The sequence below is a fragment of the Phragmites australis genome, chromosome 8 (assembly GCF_958298935.1).
Source record: "Phragmites australis chromosome 8, lpPhrAust1.1, whole genome shotgun sequence".
Lineage (NCBI taxonomy): Eukaryota > Viridiplantae > Streptophyta > Magnoliopsida > Poales > Poaceae > Phragmites > Phragmites australis.
Window position 1 is genome coordinate 30440358 of NC_084928.1, and position 24603 is coordinate 30464960.

Consider the following 24603-nt stretch of genomic DNA (forward strand, 5'->3'; position numbering starts at 1 on the left):
ATATTCTTCTCGTTCTTCTCCTGATTATTAATGCAAATCAGATGATTACCTCTTCCATTTGATATAACACAATGTTTCAAACCTTTGCATATTGGCCATACACTAGGTAGTACTCTAATACTACTGCGGGATCCACACTATGTCTAACACATAGTGACTATTCTTAAAGTGCGTACCCAATGTTAAATTTGGAACAAAGGTCTACACCTTTTCAAGTGATTACCTTAATTCATATCTCATATTGATCATACACAAGGTAGTATATAAGTACTACTGTAGGATCTACACTATGTTTAGCACACAGTGACTATCCTAAATGTGCGTACCCAATTTAAATATGAATTAAATAAAGGTCTACACTATTTTGGTGATTACCTTTAAAGTGTTAACATAAGATTTGCATAACACAAGGTAATAGAAACATAGGTATCTACTGATAAATGTCACATTATGCTTTCTACTACTGTGAGATATACACCATATCTGGTGATTATCTTCAACATATTAGCTACATAATTTGAGATTTACACTATGTAATTCAAGTTTCAACTTGACTTTACAAATTTTCCATTATTATTATAATATTACCACAATGATTTTTAATTAACCTACTGTAAATTAATCAAATCAATGGTCAAAATCCATGTACGATTCAAAGACTGGCAAAGAGTTCGATGAACTCACACTCGACGGTCACAATTATCCAACATAGACAATGGACATCAAGATTAGTCTTGTGTCCCACGGAATAATAGCGGCACTACTGCCTCCCCAAGAGGGAGAACCACCGCTACAAAATCATGTTATATATGGTGCATTATACATAAAGCATCATATCCATATGGATCCCAAGTCTGAGTATCTGATGGAAAATCCGAGCACTTTGTAGCTAACTCTCAAAAGCATATGTGAACATCAAAGGCAGTCATTCTGCCCCGATGCATATCATGAATGGACACATCTCCGAATCCAGGACTTTAAGTTCGTCGGAGAATACAATCATGATGTTCATAAATCTGCTCAGAATTGAGCTTTTGCCGAAAAAGAACCTACAAATACGAAAAAATAGATAAAACTTTATCTACTATGTTTTCCGTTGATAGGATCTTACAGTAACAATACCATGCAAGAGCATACCATGTTTATTTTGACTTAATCCATGTGTTACTTCAGGCCGAAAAACATGATGAACTCCTTCTAAGAAATTATCATTAGCGTCCAATCGGCGCTGCTCCTTTACCTAAAGTACACACTAATGCTCAAAATAATAATAAGTTCAAATAGCTCTATTAAATGTTATCTAAAGAACTTCAATGGTAAACACAAATGCAACAAAAAGTAGAAACCAGATTAGGGTAAGGCATTTTCAAACTTAACGAATCTAATGTTTGTCATAAGTGTGAATGCTACAAGCAGCATCCAGAGTGGTGCTGGCCAGCGACCTTCGACCAAGTTGTCCACGGGAATATCCTCAGATCTGATCGAATCGCTGAACGGGAACACCTTCCAGCCATCCCAGAGCCACCCTGAGGCGTACACATGTCCCACCCCACTGCCCAGGGCGTGCACGGAACATTGCCGAGCCCTTTGCGTCCACAAACAGTGCCATGCCGTCTAGGCTCTCCTGCTCCACCCACTGCCTTTTCACCAACTGGCACACCCTGAACTTGACCATGCCCCGTGAAGACGGCCCCGGGACGAACGTGTAGTGCATGGTGAAGATCTTGCCATCATGCTCGACCAAGTAAGGGCCTATCTTGTGCGTGAGCCTGAACGGGTCGGGTTCCTTCTGAATCGTCATTATCAAGCAGCGGAAGCTGAACATGAAGTCGAACAGCAGCAGGTCGCCACTGGACAGAAGGGCGTACACCCGCCCCCTGACAACCGCCAACTGGACCGGGTGGTCGCTAGGCTGCCAGCTGTTCCATGGCGTGGTGTCCCATGCTGTGGCGCCGGAGATGCAGGTCCGGAAGAAGCCGTCCTCGCAGTAGAGCACGATGCGGCAGCCGCCTGCAGGAGACGCGGGGTCGCCGAGTACGGCACCGATCATGCGAAAGCCGACGATGTCCGGGAAGGACGGCTTCCGCAGCGGAGGGAACGGCCGAAGCTCCTGACCGCTGAGTGGGTTGGTAAGCATCGTCCGGCTGGTGCTCCGGTCGACTGTGATGAGGTACCCGCGCGACTGGCACACCGAGCACGTGCGGAGGAACCGCGGGGGGAGCGGGTGAAGGAGCCCGCCGCAGCTGGCGTGGGGCAGCTCGGCGGCTCCAGGGGACGCGGTGCGGAAGCACGGGCGGGTGCGGCCGGGGCGCCACCGCCGGCCGCCGGCCACGGGCCAGACGGGGCACATGGCGGCCTCGCCCCAGGCGGGCCGCAGGAGGAGGGGCGGCATCGCGGACGCCAGGGCCTTCCTGGAGGCAGTCGCGAGGGCGCGCCACTGGCGGCAGACGGCGGCGAAGCCGGAGGTGGGGGAGCCCGAGAGGACGATAGCGCGGAAGATGCAGAAGAGGATGTCGTCCGGGAGGCGGGTCCAGTCGACCTTGTGCCTCCGCCTTTTGCCCCCGTGGGTCTCTTCCTTGCCGCTGCACCGGAAAAGCTTGCGCTTGCCGGCGACGGCGGCTCCGGCCTCCTCCACTGCCATCACGAGGTGCGCCGTCGCAGCGAAAGGCGATGGAGACTGTAGGTGCAGCGGGCTGGGCTGGATCCGCACTTAAATCGCAGCGGGCTGGGATGGAGAATGGCTACCCGTTTCGAATGTGGATGCAGAGGAGAAGTCGGAGTAGAGATCTAGGTCGGCGGACTAGTGCCTGCCGCCGTCTGCTCCGTCGGCGGACACGGAGAAGATTTTCAGGGCCCGGGCCCCGGGGTGGTCGGCGCGTTTTGGTTCCCCGTCGTGAAATGTCAAATTTTAGCCGTGTTCAGGTATTTGGATTGAGGCTAAGATTGAGGCATACCTAAGAGAAACTGACTAGCAAAAAAAATTTTGGTGCTGTTTGGTACAGTTTTTTTCTGAGAAGCTGCTGGCCGAAGAAATAGACTGTTTGACAGTACTAATTTTTATATGGCTGATTGTTTGGTCAAAATGTGAAAAAGGCTAGAATGCTTCTGAGAGGTATGGTGACTTATTTATTGTTGATTTAATAGAGACATTACTATCTAATTACCTTTTGACACTTTTTTAAAGAAAATTTTAATGACAATGTTAGCGAGAAAAATTTGAGAAGAAATTCTACATTTCATATAGACACAAATTATAATTTAAATATCGAAAGCTGTAAAATATATTAATAATCATCATGTAGATCATATAAGTATAACAAAAGATAACATTTTGATATATACAGCATTACGAAGCCACCAAAGCTACTGTAATAGCATCAATTAGTTCACCTATATCTCACCCATAACATCATTTGCAATGGAATTAGATCCGGTCTCTCCATCGACATACATCTGGTCTCAACATGCTAAATCTTGCTTCTAAATTCCAATCAGCTATATTTTATTAATATCCTATAACTAAAATAATATTCCAACGATCATATCTCCAACGATTATATTTTTTAAATCTATATATACAAATCCATTTGCCTGGTTATTTCTGTAAGACATTTGTCTTGTTGTTCCTCCTTTATCACAGCAAAATAAGTTGTCAATCTCTGTTAGATTCGTTATTGTCGGAGCTGTACAGGTGTAGAGCACACGGTTCAATTCAGAAGTATCTGGAGATGTATGTACCGGGCAACTACTAAAGCTACAGGCTCTGAAGATAGATAGATGCAGTTTCTTCTGTTTGTCTGATTACTTCTTTCCTTCTTGGAACAAAATATCTCACTGGTAAAAACTTGCTCTGGAATGTAGAGCCCAAACAATCTAGAAATATGCAAGATAAGTATCAAGAGCCTACTGTAAAAACCAACTAGAGCAGGATTGAATATTTAAGTGGAGAATGGATGTAAGCCTAATCTCAGAGTTCTAGTGAGATCCATAGCAACAAGTTCAAGAAACAAATATCCCAAATAAATCTCAGATGCGAATGCATCAATAGAACCCACAAAAGTTAGGAACAAACTCGTTGCTAACTCACGAGCTGAACCATTTAAATGATTTAGTAGTTATTAGAGAAGATGGAAAGAAGCTGACCTTGCATCAAACTGGCATGTCCTCTCGCGGAAGGTGAGGCGACCGCAAGACCAGAGGCGCACACAGGCGTCGAGTGCGGGCAGCAGCCTGGGCAGGCTTTTCTGGAAGGACCAAACGGCCATGAGCAGAACTGCGTCCACCACGGCGAGCATCGGGAACAACGCCGCCCACCTCAAGATCTGGTGCGGCGCCGGGGGGTGGGGGGGTTCAGAACGCAACAGCATGAGCTCTGAAGGGGAATGGCAGCTGCAGGGGATGAGCTCAGATGGTGCGAGGGAGATTTCATGAGGGAGGGGCCGGCCATTGTCAATGACGAGTGCTATCCTCCTCCCTATGTGGCGAGCAAGAGGGAGGCTATAGCGAGTCCTAATTTTTGGCGACCCTGATACTGAGCCGGCTGGAGCCAATTTTTTCATGGAATTGCCATATTTGGCTATAGGGGGAGTCGTTGGAAAGCCGGTTAGAGATGCTCTTATGCGCCATCTCCATTCCTTCAGTACGGCCTGTAGCGACGATCTTTTGAAGCATTCTTCCTCCGACGCCTCTCCATGAAGGCATCAAGCTTTCCTGCCTCCTGTGAATGATGAACAGATATTAGAAAAAGTTGAGATAAATATCCCTAATTTTGAAAAAACTGCCAGCAAACCTTGTGAATGTTACCTTGAGCTCATTGTACTTGTTCATCAACTTCCTTTGGCGAAGTTTAGCTGGTCAAGAAAATGAAAGTAACTTTCAGGTTTGCATATAGAGAGACAGTGAGCAAGGGAAGGAGGGGCTGGGATTGAGAAACAGACATTTCTTTAGATAATATGGTTGTTTTCCAGTTTTTGCTACTTCCTTCTTGTCGACGATTTGTGAACCGATGATCCAATGAACTTGTTAAAATAATAAGGGATGCTTAGAGTAGACGAATCATAAGGGAACACACATGGGTTTTTATATAGGTTTGGGCCTTCCTGAGAATAATAACCCTACGTCCTATTTGTCTTTATTGATTGAGCCTGTTACAAGAGGGTATGTGGCTAGGCTAGATGACTCTAAACCTAGTCGGTGATTTCATTACTCGGCTTATGTTGGCTTGATTGTGCTTCTAATGTCTTGTGTAGACTTGTGTCACTTATCCTCCGTAGGGTCTACTAATGTATTATATATAATATAAGGGTGTCATACATCCTATGAAGCCTCCTTTCTGTTCTTGAAAATAAATTTTTCTGGTTACGGGATGCCTTAGGTATCTATGGGTAGTTTCTTTTCATCCAGGGATCCCTTTCCTGGAGATAAAAATATGTCTCGAGAATTGCTGAAAACCCTAGGGTGCCCAGATATGGTAACTATCCATTATTCATCACCAAGCCCTCAATCAGTACATGAAATAAGGCTTCGACTGATCAAGTATATGGCCAACAAAGATAGCTTTTTGTCTGACTATGTCATTGAGTAAGACTCAGGTCCCTAATTAGGGTGAAGCTTCTAACCGGCTTCTCTGATTTTCTACTCACGATTTCGAACGCCTTCAAGTCCCCAAGAGAGACCTCGAGAAGGTGTTCCATCCGAGTAGGTTTTCTGATAGCTTTTCCTTTTAGAAGGAAAAAATGTTTATCACTAGTTGATTTTGAAAGTTGAAACATTGCAGCGGAGATTTCGTGTAGTGGTGGGAATCTTTTCCTACCAGAGTATTATGATTACAGTAGTAGCGCGAGGAGCCGAACTCCTTGGGGTACAGCGCCAACTGCCCCACATGCACTGGGCATTAAATGCGATGTGATGATAAAGCGGGAGATGGTGACCTTGAGTCATGTCGTGTTGTTAGCCGAAACGCCATTTTCGGGAGCCTCCACTCTGCATAAAGGCAAAGGGAGAGCTTGCCTCAACGTCCATTCTTCCTTCACCGATTGCTTTCCATCACACTCGTCATTCTCCTTGCGCCCTTAACCTCCAAACCCCTCCCCCCAAAAAATCCTCTTCCCTCAATCTCTCAGGCAACATCATGGGCAAGAAGAAGATCAAGAAAGAGAGCTCCTCAGCCGACGAGATGGCGAGTGTGATCCCGGAGTGGCAAGAATCCAAGATCACGGAGGAGGCTCTGGAGAAGGTCGAGATCGAAGAGGTGATTCCTCCTCAGGTTCTGATCCCCTGCACGACAGCGGTGGGGTAAACAACCTCAAGCCTGGACACTCACAACACAGTGGTCTTCCTTGACTTCTTTGGTTGCGGCTTCAACTTCCCTCCTTCTAGTTTCTTTCTCAAGGTGCTTGCTTTCTATGGCCTGAAACTCATCCACTCTAATCCCACCTTCATCATCATGCTGAGCATCTTCGTACATCTGTGTGAGGCCTTTCTTGGTTTCTGCCCATCCCTCAACCTTTTTCGGTACTTCTATGTACTTAAGAGGCTTCAAAATAAGGTTGTCGGTGGCGCTGGATTTTGACTTCGGAAAGGCAAGTCGGGAGAGTACATCAATTTCATCGCCAAGTCCTCCTGATCAGGTTGGCACAAGAAGCGGTTCTACGGCCAACCCGGCCTGCAGGGACTTCCTTACCGGGGCTTGTTGTCATTATCGAGGCCCACCTAGACGGAAGAGCTGGTGATGACCGCCCTTCGTTGAAACCTTATCGGGGAGATCTAGCACCTGAAGGAGATGAATCTGACAGCATATGATGTTGCCAGGGACTTCATTAGGCACTGCCTTAGTCCTATAAAGTCGAGGATTACCTGAGCTTGGCAATTTCCAGCTGGATTGGATCCGGCCCGAGAAGGTGAGATATGTATTTCCCGATCCCGAGTAGCCATATTTAAGTGATCTGCAAGATCAATTCTCATTGTTTGTTGCTTCTTCTCATAGTGTTTTCACCAGAGGCTACTGACAAGAGGGTCAAGGTTCTTTTTGAGGCCATCCCCTCTCCTGACCGCAAGAAAGTCCCGATCCCCATTGCGAAGATGGACTTCGAAGCTCGGGCGAGAATCATGTTGGTAAGTGCCTTCAACCTTCTCGATTCTTGTTTTCTTTTTGAGTAGTCGTACCTGTTGTGACGGTTATCGTGATCTTGGACAACTTCCCAGACACGAAGGGCCCGATCTGGAGACCGAGAACGCAAGGGCCCCGCTGCAGACCCGTATGATGTTCTTATCATAGGGAGTAGGGGTCCAAGTGGGAGTGGTCATGGCATGCTGCAAATCACATCCTTCGACAACGGTATGGTGTTGGAGGGTGATAGCTTCGCGGGAGTAGATTCAGCGGTGGGTGGCGTTAGGCCACTGATGCCAACTGCTCTTACTCCCTCTACTTTCGCCAACCCTATGCTGACTTCGACAACGCTCCTAACTCTGGTAAGTTGAACTTTTATCCAGATACTTTGTGGGCGTGCCTATTCTTAATTTTTGTTGGCATGCTTTAGCCTTCGACCTAGGAACATGGGAAGGCAGTAATTCTAGTGAGCTCGTCGGGCGATGCTCCCTTAGCCCCACAAGCATTGGGGAGCAAGAGAATAACACCCCTCCTGATCCCTGTGAAGCCTTTGCTGACCAAAAAATGGCTCAGATATGCTAAGAATTATTTTCTATGCATCAGTGGCTACTAGTTAGGAATTGGAGGTAGCCAGCCCTGAGGTCGCCACAGCCCCTTCATAGAAGAGGTACGAGATCTCGCTCGATGCAACCTGGGGGGACATGCTCAAAGGTAGGGTAGGCCAGCAGACGGACTCGGTGTTCAACGCCTTCTTCGTGGTAAGAGTCTACCTGCAGGTTAGAAATCTAATATGTGGAATAATTGGTACTGACCTTGACATTCTTTCTAGTTTGTCATGCATCGCTTGAACAAGACCCGCTGTGATGCCAAGAAGGCCACCGTCTGAGTAGATGAACTCAAGAAGGAGGCTATCGAGCTATGCCACCAGATCTCTCAAGTGACGGCCGAGATGGAGAAGGTGGATGCTGTGCTAGAGGACCTGATGAACTGTAAGCTTCTAGTATCTCGACAGGCTGCTCATCCATTCTGTCTTCTTAATATGTCGCCATGCAAAACTCTCCACTGCTCGAGAAATTATTGCCCAGGAAGGGGCCCAGATGTCAGTCGCCCACCAATAACTCATCACAACGCTCAACAACATCTTCCAGGAGGCGCTTGCCAGGGTTGGGATCCAAGTAGAGGATCTTGGTGGAGAGGATGATCCAGGGCTTGCTATCCAGGCCACCAAGCTTGCCAAGACATTTGGTGGGTTCTGAGGGACGGTCATCAAACACATTTTGATCTAGTCTTGGCGGAGCACAGAGCTAGCACTCGCTTTTGCGCTGGTCGTCCTAAAGACCCACCAACCGGAGTTCAACCCAAGCATCCTCCTGGAAGGCTTTAGGAATGAGTCGGAAGAGTCATCGGTTGAGAAGGTTGAGGAGGCAACTAGGATAGACAAGGACTTCGTGGATGGGATTGACTTCTTGCCCTTGCTGTACTTTTTCCTTTTTACCCTGGAGTTTGTAAAAAATACTTGGTAGATTTTGTTAGTTTTAGTTGGGAACTTAAATGTTTTTCATGCTTGATGAGAGTACTTCATACTGAACTCTTTTGATATCATATCATGGTTTTCTTATTAGTTTTTTTCCTTTGATTAGTTTGGGGTGCATTGATCACTAGTTGGAGCATTTATTATGACCGGCCTTAGGTCCGCTTAGGTGGGAGGCATTGTAGCACCAGACACTCATGGAACGCTACAAGGAGCCTTTTTCGTAACTATGAGTTTGCAATGTAACGATCATTTCTCCTCTCGTTAGAAATTGCTTTCAGAGGGTACACAATATGTTGTTTTCGATTTCCAGCGCCTAGTACTTATTAAGCCCCCAACTGTCTATTTGGAAATAAAGTTTTCGGGTAGGTAGTCTAAATGGTAAAAACATAATAAAGTAAAGGGAACTCATATTGCCCTTGAGTTGAGATAAGCTTTTCACCGCCCAGGTGTGCATTTGGGATGAAGGACCGGAGAAGTGACTTACCCCATTTGTCGAGATAATCTTTTCACCGCCCCGGGTGCGCATTTGGAATGAAGGACCCGAGAAGCGACTTACCTTATTTGTCGAGCATGAAGATGCACGGAAAGACAAGTAAGGAAGAAAAAGAAAATCGATCGACTTCCTAGGCAATATGATCATTATTGTCGTGAGAAGTACTATTAGGACTTACATAATTTATTGACGACCAACGAGCTATGCAGACCTATTATCTGAACCTAAATGACACATACTAGATTAAGCCGATAAGCAGTGACCCTTATTACTTTGGGGGTAGCGTAGGCACTATTTCATGGGCTCTGAACTAATCATGGAGCCGAGCTCCTTGATTTGGGTTTGCATCTTGAGGCGATGTGATCGCAGTCACTGCTGAGGCTTCTTACCCACCTTGATCCTTGAGCTCTTGAGTTTCTCGCTTGGTTCGTGTTGAACTGCCATGTTCAGACTCTGCTTGTCTCAACAGAGACCTGCATTGGGACAAAGATCCAGGTACTATACCGTGGAAGGCTTGAGTAATCGGCTTGATAGCAAACTGGAAAATATGCATCCCGTCAAGTGCATTTGCGAAGATGATATTTAGGGGACTCCCTCCATCATTAAAAACTCGGGTAACCCTGCAATTATTTATTGTACGCTTGACCACTATCGAGAAGCAGCCTGGCCGTATGAAGTTATCATGGCAATTTTTTTGGCTGAAGGAGATTTCTGTGTTTGACCACTTAATAGCCTGACGACCCACAGGGATGGTTGATAGGACTTCTCGGGTCACCGTCTTGTACTACCATTTGGACTTGTACGATGCGAAACCACCGAACATATGGTCGATTGTCCTCTGGTATGGCTGGAAAGACATCAGGTCCATATCGTCCTCACTACTATCCGAGTCAGAGTCTCTACTTCGGGCTATGACCTAGCTCTTCTTTCCCTTGGCCACTTCTCGACCTCTGCTTTGACCATTTTCTTCCAGAGGTGGCACTCATGGAGGTTGTGGTTGTTGGTTTGGTGGAGGTCTTACCAGGGCTTACCGTCACATTTGTTGGAGCTTGGTGTAGAGTTATTGCCCTGGGAGGAACTGGGATGCTTGTCGGGACGGGTGTCAAGCAAATATGCAAAAACTTCATCAGAATTATTTTTCTTGCCTTTACCTCCCTTGGCGTTCTTCTTGCGCTTGGCCTTTGCCTTGTCACCCTCGAGCACAGGTTGAAGGCGCTTGATGCCTTGAGTCTTCTCTTTAATGAAGAGAATCGCGTCTTCAGCCTTATCGGACTCATCGATGATCTCCATGAGCTCCTTAATCATCTCAGGCTCTTGGGTGGTGATATCTTCCATGCATCTTCGACTCCTAACCCCCCAGTTGAATGCTTGTATGACGTCGTAGTTGTTGACCTTAGGGATGTTGTTCTGGATATTGCTGAAATGGTGTACGAACTCGCGCAAGGTTTCACTCCCCGTCTGCTTGCAACAGTAGAGATCGTTTTTCATGCCGGGACTAACGTATGTATCCTGAAAGTTGGCTCAGAATACATCGCAAAGCTACCCCCACGAGTAGTTTGTTCCCGATGGTAAATTGGTCAACCATGTCTTGGTTGCCCCTTCAAGAGCGATAGGGAGGTAATTAGCTATTACCTTCTTGTCCCCATCGACTGCTTGGATGGCAGTGCTATAGATCTGGAGAAACTCAACGGGATTTGTACTTTCATTGTATTTCTCGATCGTCCTGAGATGGAACATTGCCGACCAGCTTACGTTTTTGCAGATCTGGAGAGAAAGCTAGGCATCTATTGATGGTGCTTGGTTTTGTTCCAGCATCCCCAAGAGTCTTTCCCACAGAGATTAGAGATCAACCGCGATTTGATTGATGTTGGGATGTTCACTGGTTAGATCGATGAGGGGTAGACCAAGCCTCTTTAGAAGCCCCCAAATGCCTTCGCCGGTCATTGATGACCTCACGCAAGTAATTGGTTGGATGACCCTTGACTGGCGAGGTTTGGCGGCGGTTGTTCGCCTAGTTGTCATCCTAGGAATCTTTGTTCCTGAGGTTATGCCTTTTTGAGTCTGATGCATCTCGTGATGGGGGATTGCCTAGTTTGTCCCGATTAGCGCTGCCTCCTGCTAGGGCCACATAAGAGTTCTCGGCCTGGATGTGATCTCCTTTGTTAAGTCAACCACCAAGTTCATCCAATCCATACTGGCTGAGGTAGTTAGATCTGTGATCGGAGGGCACATGAGGACCTCTTGTATAAGAAGTAACCTCTTAACAGTTGCGGATTTAAAGCAATTAGCCCCTTTTTGATGTTCGAGAGACGGTAAGACCGGGGCTCCGTTAAGGACCGGGGGTGGTATGCTCGTCTAGAGCTGACCATTGCCCGCATCCGGAGCCGAAGGACCCTGTCTGTTTGTAGGATCGTCGTCATGATTACCCATATTTTCACCTTCGTCTCCGATAGTGAAAACTTCTCGGGGGTAACCTCTGTTGGAGGAGGTGTCTAGATCCATCATGGCTGTTTCATCTGATTACTCCGGGTTGGTATCTTGACAATCCATGTTGTCAGAAGCTACAGAGATCTATCCCGACTTGCTGTGAATCGAATTTGATGCCGTAATCCTTAATGCACTGATACATAAATTGACTTACCTCATCGCTTGAATCGTCAACGGAAAGTTCATCACCGAAATTCACCCGATCGATCACCGACTCACCAGGGAGAGGGGTAAAATTGTTGTAGAAACCCTCATATGAAAAACCAATTCTCGGTAAAGCTTTAGGCAATGTCGATGACATATTCTATGCAGTTTCTTCAACGCCTTTTGTCATGATCCCCACATACGGTACTAGCTGTCAATGATTTGTGAACCGTCGATTTAACGAACTTGTTAAAAAAATAGGGGATGTTTGGAGTAGACGAATCACGAGGGAACACGCATGGGTTTTTATACAGGTTTGGACCTCCCTGAGGATAATAATCCTACGTCCTGTTTATCTTGTATTGATTGAGCTTGTTACAATGGGGTATATGGCTAGCCTAGATGACTCTAAACCTAGTCGGTGACTTCTTTACTCGGCTTTTGTTGGCTTGATTGGACTTCTATGGCTTGTGTAGACTTGTGTCGCTTGTCCTCCGCAGGATTCTCTGGCTCCGTATATATATGGGAGTGTCATACGTCATCTGGAGTTCTCATTCCTATTCTTGGAGATAAATCTTTCTAGTTACTGGATGTCTTGAGTACCTACGGGTAGTTTTCTTTTATTTAGAGATCTTTTTCCTGGAGATAAAGATATACCTCAAGAATTGCTGGCAACCTGAGATGCCCGTAAATGGTACCTATGCATTATTCATCGTCATTTCTCTTTCTTGATATGTTCACGCAAGATTTTTGATTCAACGTTCTTTTGCGGATGAGACTTCAACTGCTATTGTCAATAAAAAAAAGAAAGAACAAACCAATAAAAAAGTATCTGATGAGGCCTAATAGCCAGCATCATCTTATCGTTACTCCATCCAAATCAAAAGTTGCATGATCCTTCTCGAGTTTGTGAAGTAACAACAAATGATGATAACCACATTATACTTTTTAAGATGTTCTGGATAAATATAAGTGGTCAACAATTTCACAGGTAATTATTTCTAGTCATACAGTATAGCCAACAGTGCATATTGCCTACTGAATTGAAATAATGTTTCACAGAGAAAGGGTGCCATTTAGTCAAATACCCAAAATCCAGTGGGAAAAAAGGTCAACCAAATTTTCTATCAGTAAATGGTCAACATCAGGACCTACCTTGACATTTTAGGAAGTTTAATTCACCAAGTATCACAAATTTAACATCAATAGAGTGATTCTAAAACCTATTACAATTCATGGATATATTCCCAACATGTTAAGAAGTAACACTTACAATCCATGTGATACGGCTCTTCATTTTTTTCATCGGCATTTGGGTCCTTTGATCTCTTAATCATCTTTTGAAGTTTCTGCCTATACAAGACAATGCAGGATAAAATTATTTTTGTCGAATAGAAACACTTACTAACCAATGCATTTGAATAAGAACATTGAACACACCTCTTTTTCGGCAGGGAATTCATCATCAAATAAGAAATTGTATCTTTTCATGCCATGGGAAGGGAGTTGAATGGAAGTTCAAGTAATCAACTAATTGTATCAAAGGCACTGCTTATTCGAAGTGGAGTTCTAAAATGAAAAGCCCTTTCAGAATGGGGGAAGATCTATGGACGACGAGCTCACCTTGGCCACGGGTGGAAGGGAGCGTCGCACTTGGTGCTGAGGCTCAACAACGGAGGTCAACCTCGCCAGTGTTGGCATTGGCCGCGAATACTAGGATGGCGGCGTCAGCCGAGGAAGGGCAAGATTTGGGGCGGCGAGATGGCAATGCGGGAGCAGGCACGTCGGGGCGGTGTTGGCCAAGGAAGAAGGGTGGTGATAGCGTGATTCCTACAAGGGATGTGCCAAAAACCCTAATAATTGCCGCCCGTGAGGTAGGAGGGAGTCGGGCGAGCGGATGAGGGGGGCGTCGGATGAGGGATGATATATAAGTGGCATTTGCGGGTAAATAACCTCTAACTACGGGGGCACTCTCAATTTTTCCCTCCGCTTGTGGGAGAAGCTGGTGGGAGGCCGCTTTTTGCTTATTAGGAGAACGATGTGCATTTTAGAGAAGCATGCCGTTTGTGAGTATAATCTCTCTCTTTTTTGTGTGGAGAAGCTGGCCCAGAAGTTATGCCAAATATGGCCTTTACGGCAAACTTCCCATTTGGCCAGATAAAATTTTGACACAAATCAAATGCTACTTGTAGCCACATTTTAGCATTGTCCTAACTTTGGCCATGATCAAAATTTTGTAAGGTTTTCTAGGGTAAAGCCCTCGTGCTCGCTCCGAGAACAGTGCAACGTAGAAATATATAGTCACTCTTGTCACAAATACTTCACGTTTTGGACAAAGTTCCAATCAAACTTCCATATACCAATCACAATTCAAGCTCACACTCAGCTCCAAGACCTAGAGAACAAGTTGAACTCTTGGATGAACAAGACATGTGGGTCTATATTTGGGGGGGATGCTATCTTTCCATCGGTCAAGGCCTATAGATATATGATTGGGCATATGCAAGTTCATCAATCATACAGTTGACTTTGGAAGTGTTCATGCCAAAAGCACAAGTTTTTCTTTTAGCTTCTGATAAAGGATCGGCTAAACACAAGAGGACTTTTGAGAAGAAAAAACATGGTACTGCAATCCTAAAACTGTGTCCTCTGCTCAGCTCGGGTAGAAGAAACCATGGAACATTTGTTCCTTCACTGCAGTTTTTCACAGGTGTGCTGGGCTATTGTCGGACTTCATAGACCAGCTACAGCCATTTGAAGTGCTAGAACCATTCAAAGAAATGCTACACGTCCCCTTTTGTTTATGGAAATCATTATTCTGCTGTGCTGGGGCATATGAACAACAAGAAATGATTTTATCTTCAACCAAATCCAACCGACAGGGTGCAAAGCAAAATTCAAACATGAATTTGCCATGGTTATCCATCGGGCAAAGTCGAGATACTTACTATTAAAGAATGGCTAGAAGAGCGTTCCTAATGTTGATTTTTCATATTTTTGTGCTTCTTCTTTTCTCCTTGTAATTATACTTTTACATTGTTTCTTTTTTTAATATATTAATCAGTACGGGCTTGCCCCTCCCGTTCTTACAAAAAACTTTTGAAATATTGATTTTCAATTACTTTAAAAATTTTAGTTTTGAAATATGGAAATCATATATGTAGATTTGTCTCTTGAAAAATACTTTCATAATATCATAAATTTGTTGGATTTTATAAATATAGTACCCTAGTAGGAAATGATGGTCAAACCTACACGGAAGATGTGTTGTTGTGCAAACCGTCTTGTGACCGGAAAGAATAATTAGTGACATCACTATAGCCCAGACAGCGTCTGCAACTATAAAAAGAAGAATCAACGCTCTGTAACAAAGTATGATTTAGATAAAAAAATCTAATCTCTTAACAAATCACTTGAAATTATCTAATCTAGCTTGTACATTCACTCTAGGGCTTTTTAGTCGTATTAGCTAAGCGAATAAAATCCTTGGCAAATGTGCCACGATACAAAATCACAAGTAAACTTAAGCAGAGGGGATCATTATCTGACCTGTGAAATTCATCAATATACATGTGCGGAAAATAATCATACGAGACACGACCTCATCAGAGTGTGTCAGACCCTATTATGGTACATGCATGTGACATGTGGCATAAGCAATCGTTAACCTTATAGATGAGTTAATGAAATGAGCGAGAGAAAAAAGAACTAATAAATGCCACATGTCATATCATGAATTGAGTAGAGCCTGGCTCTCGTAGAATTAACATTTGCTGCATTAACTAGCTAATATATACTCTAGGCGACACATCCATTTTATTCCGACGCAGTACACCATACATAAGCCAATATTCTTCCTATATTACTGCTGAATAATTTTCTATATATATATATATATATATATAAGTTTGTACTTGTCCTTGTTTGCAGTGAAGCAGGCGACAAGTTGGTCTCTGTTGGGCAGGCGCTGCACTTCGCAGCTTCGTTGGAGCCATGCCCACTAGAATCGCCAGGTTCTCCCTCGCCTCCCCGAGGGCCGGAGTGGGGTTGTGATGGATCGGGCTGGGCTTTATTCTCCCCCGAGCGCATCCAAACACCCACCCAGGCCCGTCTCCCCGCGCCATACGCGTTTCCAAGTCCCTCCGACAAGAACCCGAACGTTACCAGTGGCCAGCGGCGCCTCACGGCCTCAGCCCTGCGGCTGCGGGCCACACGTCCGAGCACCCCGCCCCCTTATCCCATCGTACCCGCCACACGGCGAGCCGCCAGTGGCCCCGCGGATGCGGCCTCATCTCCCCGGACGCCACCGTGGGCGCGGTTTAGATTTCCCTGGGCCCCCTCGCGCCGGCACAGGCACATATTTTTTCGCGCCTCTTCTTCGGTGCTCCTCTCCTCCTCCCAAATTGCAGAGCAGCGACGAGCGCGCACCTTGTCCGCGCGGCAGTTGAAGTGATCGATGGCGGCTCAGGCTCTCCTCTCCGGGCGGCAGCTGCTGGGCCGGCCCGTGCAGTCGGCCGTCTCCAGGTCGTCGTCGTCGCGGAAGGCGCCGTTCGTCGTCAGGGCCAGCTCCAGCCCTCCCGCCAAGGTCTGCATCACCTTGCACCATATATACACACTCGTCGAGCTCGTCTTCTATGGCTAGAACAAACTACTGATCCGGTCTTGGTAATCTCGTTTTGCAGCAAGGAGCCGACAGGCAGCTGTGGTTCGCGTCCAAGCAGTCCCTCTCCTACCTCGATGGCACGTACGTACCTGCGCACGCACGCACGCAGCACCGTTGTTGCAGCTGATGCTGATTTGCTGATCCGTTATTGGATGTCGTTGCAGGCTGCCCGGCGACTTCGGGTTCGACCCGCTGGGCCTCTCGGACCCGGAGGGCACCGGCGGGTTCATCGAGCCCAGGTGGCTGGCCTACGGCGAGGTGATCAACGGCCGCTTCGCCATGCTGGGCGCGGCGGGCGCTATCGCGCCCGAGGTGTTCGGCAAGCTGGGCCTCATCCCGGCCGAGACGGCGCTGCCGTGGTTCCAAACTGGCGTCATCCCGCCGGCGGGGACCTACAACTACTGGGCCGACCCCTACACGCTCTTCGTCTTCGAGATGGCGCTCATGGGCTTCGCCGAGCACCGCCGGCTCCAGGACTGGTACAACCCGGGCTCCATGGGCAAGCAGTACTTCCTCGGCCTTGAGAAGTTCCTCGGCGGCTCGGGCGACCCCGCCTACCCCGGCGGCCCCATCTTCAACCCGCTCGGGTTCGGCAAGAACGAGAAGGAGATGAAGGAGCTCAAGCTCAAGGAGATCAAGAACGGCAGGCTCGCCATGCTCGCCATCCTCGGCTACTTCATCCAGGGGCTCGTCACCGGCGTCGGCCCGTTCCAGAACCTGCTCGACCACCTCGCCGACCCCGTCAACAACAACGTGCTCACCAGCCTCAAGTTCCACTAGAAGATTGGTGCATAGCTGCTTGCTGGTGTTGTGCGAGCGAGACATGTATTCATAGGCTGGCTGATGGGAAAGCTTTGTAGACGCAGGCATCACGATTTGTGGCCAGCTAGCCTGTTTGTAACAAGTTAGTGAATGATCGTGTCCGGACCAGAACTTGTATTGCACATGGTAAATTAATGTACAATTACCTCTCAATTTTTATAGTGAGCAGCAACATTACTTCATCGATCATATTAGGATCACGTTTGGATGCGAGACACATTTCCAATTCTGACCAGAACCAGTAGAATCCCTGCCAAACATTTGTTTTGGCAAGTGACTCAAATTCGAAATAGGAGAAACATTTTTTACACTATAAGGGAGAAACATGCAAAATGTGGTATCTCCCGTTTCTAAATTACTTCCTTCTCATTTATAATTATTATCCTCTCTTAAAAATCAAAACCTATTTAATTAATTAAATGATTTCACAAAGTGATTCCGATTAGAGAAACTTTTCTAAAGAGAAATTGGAACCAAAACATTTTTAGAGGATATATACCGAACGGCCCTAAGCCAAGTCTCAAATGGAAAAATGGACCAATATGTTTGATCTAGGAAACAAGGATCTTAAACCCACCCGCTGGACGAGGGAATTTCAAATCGATAATTCGTCGTGCCTGGGAGGTTCTCTTGTTCTTCTTCTTTATGCCTCGGACACATCAGCTCCAAATGTTTTTCCTGGACGAGGGAATTTCACAGCAAACAATTTTAATTTCCTGTCGAACGATTACATTCGTACGGCCAATATAGGCGATTCAGCTGCTAAAATTGTGTAAGTAAAAATTGTTTAATAAGGAACCTCATAAAAGAATATTCATCGTATAGGCAAAGACCAATGGAATAATCATAATGAGGAAGAAAGGCATCGATGCATGGTTTGAAGCTACGCGAATACAACAACAAGGGTATCTTGTTTTGAGCAGGAGGGCAGCTGGCCTCGCTACATATATCTACTCTCCATTCGATATTTCAATTTATCGATTCCGAATGGTCACCGCGGCACCTGGAGTGGTGGCACATACGTCTCCGTTGAGGTACTCACAAAGAGTCAGATCTCTTTCAACCCTTGTCCTTACCAAACGACCACGAAGATCGAGCTTGGGCTTACTCAAGAGTTTCTCTTCCCTTGTGGAGGCGAGAAGAACCTTCACAAACTTTTCGGAGCACTCCACGAGCTAGGTGCTCTCTGGGCGATACCTAACCATCTAGGAGCTCCAAGCTCTAAGAGTAAAAAGAACGTGAATCGATGGCTTGTCGATAAACTCAAGTGCTCAATGAATGGATTTAAGCTCATTAGCACTCAATCTTACTCTCCTAACTCAAATCTCAAAATCTAGCAATATTTAAAGTACTTGAGGAGTTAGAGGGGCGATTGAATGGCTATGAATGAGTTTGTCTCGAGTTAGTTCAGCAGCAAATGAAGGAGGGGGTGAGAGGAGTATTTAAACCTAACCCCCAAACTAGCAATTACAGTACTTTTTGTACTGACCCGGAGTATCCGGGTTCACCCGGAGACTCTAGGTTGGGCACTTAAGCCCAAACCAAGAGCCTGGCTTGGAGTCTAACTCGGAGACTCCGGGCTACTGTCCAGAATCTGGAATATCCGGGTTCACCCGGAGACTCCGGGTTAGGCACTCAAGCCCAAACTAAGAGCCCAGTTTAGAGTCTAACTCGGAGACTCTGGGCTACTGTCCAGAATCCGGAGTATCCAGGCTAACCCAGAGACTCCAAGTTCAGACAACTTTTGTAACTATCTCGGTATTCGTGGGTGATTGTATCTCTCAAATTTTAAGTCTAAAAGGGTACTTTGAGCACTGAGACACTTTCAAGAGTATCAACATGCATCCCTCTTGATAGTACGATATTCCTAAACTCGAATTTGAAAATAAAATAAATTTAAACCTATGAATAACTACATGCCGCTTCTCTTTTCTTTTTAAGGGATGCCAACGCCTTTTAACTTTATCAATAGGACTAAAACTTATTCATAATCTCAATAAACTCATTAGTCTCTTAATCATTTGTAATCAATTATCCAAAACTCACATAGGGGGCCTAGATGCACTTTCAATCTCCACCTTTTTTGTGATTGATGACAACACTATTAAATCTTACAAAAGATATTTGAAATAAATATTTTGAATTCTAAGATATATGTGAACTCCTACTAAATGTGTGCATTAGATAAATTTGAACTTGAGATCAAATGCACATATTTAAAAGAATTTTTGTGAGAGCTCCCCCTATATCTTAACATCCGTGGGGTGCAAAGAGTGTGAGTGAATGTGATAATACGTAATACGTATGGCATGGTATATCACATAATAAAATAAATAGAGAAATAAACATTATACCAAACATATCATAGAATCACACTAACACACTTAAGTTCTTACAAATTAAAGTTCAACAACAAGCACACCACATGGTTCATCACACATTATTACAATAGTCTTACATGTCCAACGGAAGCGATAAAAAGTTTGAATAATAAAAGAGACAAGACATTGGTCAACCCAGAGACTTCGAGTTGGGGCAGAACAGAACCGACATGTGACATAGGATTTCTCTCCTCCTTTGGCATCAAGCACCAAAAAGGAAAGAGAAGCAAATATATAGATCTACTCGCTATCTTCTTCATAGTCCTCATCTCCGTCTTCATCTCTGTTGCCATCATCATCTTCCGGAGAGCTTTCTTTGGCACCACCCAAGTCTTCTTCCTCATCTTTAGCATGAGAGGTTTTAGCACCCCAGCAGCAGCTTAGGCCTCATCATACCAAGCCCACGGGTTCTCAAACGCTTTGGGCTCGCTTACTTCTTCTTCGGAGGTGATTGGAGAGCAAGGAGGCTCAATCCTCAAATGACTATGAATGACTTTTTGCCTCTCCTAAATCTTCCTTGTCTTTGTGTTCCTTTATCTTCACAACATTGTGGGTGCAAACATTGTAAATAGCCTCGAGGACGCTCTTGGTGAGCCATGAGAGGAAGATGCATGCTTCGATGCTTCCCTTTGTGCTTCACTAGGAGCTGAAGGTGGAGGAGAAGGTAGCATAGAAGTAAATGATTTTGAGCTTACCAACCTTATCCTATAGGGCTCGTGCTTCACTTAAACAAATTCTTCTTGGTAACCTTCTCGATCATATACATAATATACGAAGCATAGACACAACTTCTGCTAGATGTGCGGGAAGTAGTATGTATTTCTCCCCAAAGAAAATTCAGCACTCTGAAAAGTTCACTCTCATTGGATATCCCTACCAAGCAGGTTCCTTGTTATACCTTGGACAGTAGTGGCATTGCCACTTTTAAGAGCTAGAGTGAGGCGGAACAAGGAATTAAGATATTTGTAAAACGGCCTTATGCTTTTGGTTGTGCCATAAGTCACTTCATGTTGGTTCTCATACATGAAATCCATTTTTTTTAGAAGAGAGTTGTTTCTCAATATGGATTTTAGTCTTGCTAGTATCACGGATATCAAATCCAAACAAGCGACCAAAGTTTCTATATTTGATCCGATATCTTTCTCCTTCTATCATTTAATGCATTGTTTGGTTTTCCTCATGATCATAGTAGAGTGTGGTATAAAATTGGGCTATGACCTCAATACTCCAATCATATTTCAAACTCATGATTCTTTTGACCCTTTTGTCCTCACAAGCTGCTATGACCTCATTGAAGGTAGGATCATTCTTACTTTTCATGTAGTCCCAGTCAATCTATTGCATTAGGGTGACTGGCTTCTTTTTCTTGAAAATCGCGCTTTCATAGAAATCTACTTGAAAGTTATTCCAAAAGCGATGATCTGTCATACTCTTCTCATATTCAAAGGAATCTTCATATATTTCCTTCTTCACCTTGTTGGCCCTTTTCATGTAATCTACTATTTTTCTGGACATCTAAGTTAAAAAGCTTGTTCTGTATGGTCTGCAAAGTTTTAATGGTTTTGATGACCAAGCATATATCCTTTTATTTACATTGCAAATATTAGAAATTGTGTATAAATCCTCAGCACGAATGAACTAGTGAAGTGGTCGAGTGCCGCCTCCACCTCATCTTGAGTTGGCGGTGCTCCAAGTGAGACAGGGCAGGGGTGTCGCTGTGAGGCTCCATGGACCGTGGATGAGTGGCATCTTTAGACTTTTGTGAGGAAAGGGATGGGGGAAAAAACCCAAGATTTCCTCCACAAGGTTCATCCATGAAGGGTGAGTCAGGGCCTACCCACCTCTTGCTGTGTTATTGGCTAGACAAAGACAACCTTGTATGGAATTAACATAGCCAGTATTTAACCAGATCTATATTATTCCTTTAAAGATGCCAAAATGTGGGAGAAGATTGTGTTAATAAAAATTATAACTTATTATATTCAAGAGCACATTTGGCTAGAAGCTCATTTTAGTTTCTATCGAGTTCTCTAGCAGCAATACTACTACTAGGGACGGACAGAGTTCTGGGGCCAGAGGAAGGAGAACAAAAGGTAGAATATACAGGTTATCATAGAATCTCTGAGTGGCGATGCCCTCTACTACCTAATACTAATAGAAGGCAGAAGGAAAAGAGGCTCCTAGCTAAAGTTGTCTCACCTTGCTTCAAAACTACAGGACTCACGGTACGGCTTTTACCTAACGGCCTCTGTTTGCTGGAATCGTCCCTACTCTGCTGCCCGGAAGGTACAACTGAAGTGTTTAGTAACTTCAACTATCCCTCCGGGAGGCAGAGTAGATTGACTTATCCCCCTACCCCCAATACCTCTTACTTTTACAGATCACTTGTGCCTAGTAAATTATTCTCATTATGGTAATTAGGTACTCTATAGCTTGTTTGTAATTATCAAATACTTCCGTAGCATGGAATGCTGTTGCAGCCTAAAAGCTATCTTTTATTTGAGCTACTATTATTCTTCTCTCTTCCTCATTTTCTGAAAACAAGTCAGTAGACACACCAGAATCCGCAAAGATGATGAGTTATCTCACTATATCGTGGTTCAATCAGCAACACCGGTCTCCGCAGCACCAGGATAAAGACTGGTCTTTTTTAAAGGTCTTCCTCTCTCTACTGGGATTGACTCGCTTAGAAGTCGAGGGGTCCCATTTCCATTCCTTTGCCAATGACCCTAACGACCATATGTGAAGAGGAAACTGTGCAAATTTTGCAACTGCATCAAGAAATAATAAAAAAGCACACAAAGTAGTAAGGAATTAATCCCATTATTTTGAAGAATTTAACATGGTAGAGTGAGATGCATCTCTGTTGTATTTTGATTGGTAGCATGGCTAAAATTGTTTTCGGACTAAAATTGCTTGAAAAAAAGTCTTTTTTTTTTCAGACGAACTAAAATTGCTAAATGGACCTGATCGGCCTTCGCCCCATGTGGGCCTGTTTTCTAAGTGCCCACGCCAAAAGACAATTCTTACTCTCTTTTTTTTTACCCAATTTACCCAAACTAGTTTCCCTAGGCCGCAATGCCACTTGGACTAAATCCAGTGGGCCCAACAAAAAAGTGGCCTCTAGGCCCAGACTTATCCGCGACAATTCGCTCAAAAGCCTCGCGGGACCCACTTGTCAGCCTCACAACCCGGCCACGCCGCGGCGCCGACAGACCGCCCAGGTGCCAGAGCACAGTGAGCGCGGGAGCGTCGTCGCCGCCGGCGGTGGCGAGTCGCGATCAGACGGCGGGGTGGCCCCACCGTTCCGGCGATGCGGGGCATGCCGGGGTGCTCGAGAAGGCGTAGCCGACGGCAACTCCATTGGTACGAACCAACCTTTTAGCCCGGCCCTCGAGTGTTTCATCCATGTCGCGCTTGTCTAATAATACTTCGATACTTTTGATTAATTCTTATCTGACCAATCATAGAAGTAAATATTTCCTTGCTTCCATTTCAAACGAAGAAGAATTACTTCCGTTCATCATGAACTGTTATCAAGATAAATAGATAACTGGTTTCTGTGTATCTGAATTCAGTACCATTTTGATCTCTGATAGTTTGCAGACATAATCTGAACAGTCTCGGTTTTTTGTCCCAAAACTATCATGTTTACCAAATCCGCTGAAGTAAACTGGACTGCTTCACATGAGCTAAACTGTGGGATCCTGTGACAAAACTATTGCATGATCCTATTCTGAAACTGGAATGATGCTGTGACAGGCCTGCAGTTAAAAGTTAGAACAAGTCATGAGGAAAGTATGATAGTTGCACGTATTTAATGGCCCGTCTGTGAGCCCTTTCACTTGAATTGGTTGTGCACAATTTTGGTTTCTTTCAACTGCAGTCAAAAGAGACATAGGAGTCTTGGACCAGGTACTTCAGGAATATGATCCAGCCGTCCAGGCATGGATGAGTCTGGTTGTTCCTGGAATGGCATCCAAGGATTTGTTTGAGCAAAGTTAATCTAGAGAGAGCATGGCATCTATACCTGTGGACTGTGGCTGCTGTAGATGACTCTGTTTTGTATTTGTGTAGTCAAAGGCAGTGTTACCTAGACACGGACACGGGTGTCGGAATCCGACTCGGACTCGAGTGTCCGATTCGGCAAAGAAAATTTAGACACGTGAAATACAACTCGGAATCCGACACGGGTGTCGGAATCCGACTCAGATTCGGGATGTCCGATTCACAAATAAATTTGGACACGGGTATCCAGGTAACACTGGTCAAAGGGGACCATGAACTTATTAGGGTCAAAGCAATCTTACTTCAATTTCCTTTCACGAAAAGGTTCCCTGTATCCTAGCTGTTGTTCTTTTGAGAAAATGGTAGTGGCTGGGACATGGACCTGAAAATGGACAATGACATGTGCGCATGAAAATGTCCATGTTTGTAGCTTTTTCTTTCTTTCTTAGTTATATAGTGCAGGAACAAAAACATTTACCATGTACTTAGTCATAAATTCCATAAATTTAAAGTAACCAATTACAATATAATTGCGACAAGATAAGTTTTGTGGATGTTGGGAAGAGGAATTAACCCTTGAAACTAATAGCAAGTATAGAAAGTTTTTAAGAATCAAATAATTTCCCAACTAATAAGTTGTCTGTAACTCTGTATACTCATGCAATCATTGCTTAAAGCTGGTAACTGTTAGCTGTTGTCTGTCTTTTAGATGAAAAAGTAGACGTATTTGACAATGTTAAGTTGATTACTGAGTTGGTGGGTGTTTTAGACGAATCTTATTGCACTTCACCATCCAAAGATATATTCCTGTGAACCTTTGCGTTTCTTTGTAGAAACCAACCATGTTCAAGTAAATTGTATGATCAGTGGTGCTACCAGAAACGGGGCAACGATGCAAACAAAATTAAGATAGCTTCGATCCTTGGGTTTAGGCAGAATGTGATTCATGTGATACACCAATAT

The 24603-nt window shown here is 44.9% G+C and overlaps 2 protein-coding genes across 2 annotated transcripts; one reads left to right on the top strand and one right to left on the bottom strand.

The window, feature by feature from the left end:
- Positions 1 to 4636: 4636 nt before the first annotated feature.
- LOC133927017 (rRNA biogenesis protein RRP36-like) lies at positions 4637 to 13063 on the bottom strand. The gene is made up of 5 exons (XM_062373253.1): positions 13034 to 13063; positions 12490 to 12553; positions 4938 to 4985; positions 4804 to 4850; positions 4637 to 4717 (listed from the first exon to the last, which is right to left on the bottom strand). Exons 1-5 carry the CDS (start codon positions 13061 to 13063, stop codon positions 4637 to 4639), a joined length of 270 nt encoding a protein of 89 aa, XP_062229237.1.
- A 3058-nt stretch (positions 13064 to 16121) lies between these two features.
- On the top strand, positions 16122 to 17433 carry LOC133927018 (photosystem I chlorophyll a/b-binding protein 3-1, chloroplastic-like). Its single transcript, XM_062373254.1, has 3 exons — positions 16122 to 16351; positions 16449 to 16510; positions 16594 to 17433. Exons 1-3 carry the CDS (start codon positions 16223 to 16225, stop codon positions 17207 to 17209), a joined length of 807 nt encoding a protein of 268 aa, XP_062229238.1. The 5' UTR covers positions 16122 to 16222; the 3' UTR covers positions 17210 to 17433.
- Positions 17434 to 24603: the final 7170 nt, after the last annotated feature.

Excerpts from the sequence above, each read along its gene's own strand:
- LOC133927017 (XM_062373253.1), bottom strand. The coding sequence starts at position 13,063 with ATGAAGAGCCGTATCACATGGATTGTAAGT. Across the intron at positions 12,554-13,033 it reads GTATCACATGGATTGTAAGT|CAGTTGAAGTCTCATCCGCA; the intron begins GTTACTTCTTAA and ends TATTGACAATAG. Across the intron at positions 4,851-4,937 it reads ACCATATTATCTAAAGAAAT|CTAAACTTCGCCAAAGGAAG; the intron begins GTCTGTTTCTCA and ends TTTCTTGACCAG.
- LOC133927018 (XM_062373254.1), top strand. The coding sequence starts at position 16,223 with ATGGCGGCTCAGGCTCTCCTCTCCGGGCGGCAGCTGCTGGGCCGGCCC. Across the intron at positions 16,352-16,448 it reads GCTCCAGCCCTCCCGCCAAG|CAAGGAGCCGACAGGCAGCT; the intron begins GTCTGCATCACC and ends CTCGTTTTGCAG. Across the intron at positions 16,511-16,593 it reads CTCTCCTACCTCGATGGCAC|GCTGCCCGGCGACTTCGGGT; the intron begins GTACGTACCTGC and ends ATGTCGTTGCAG.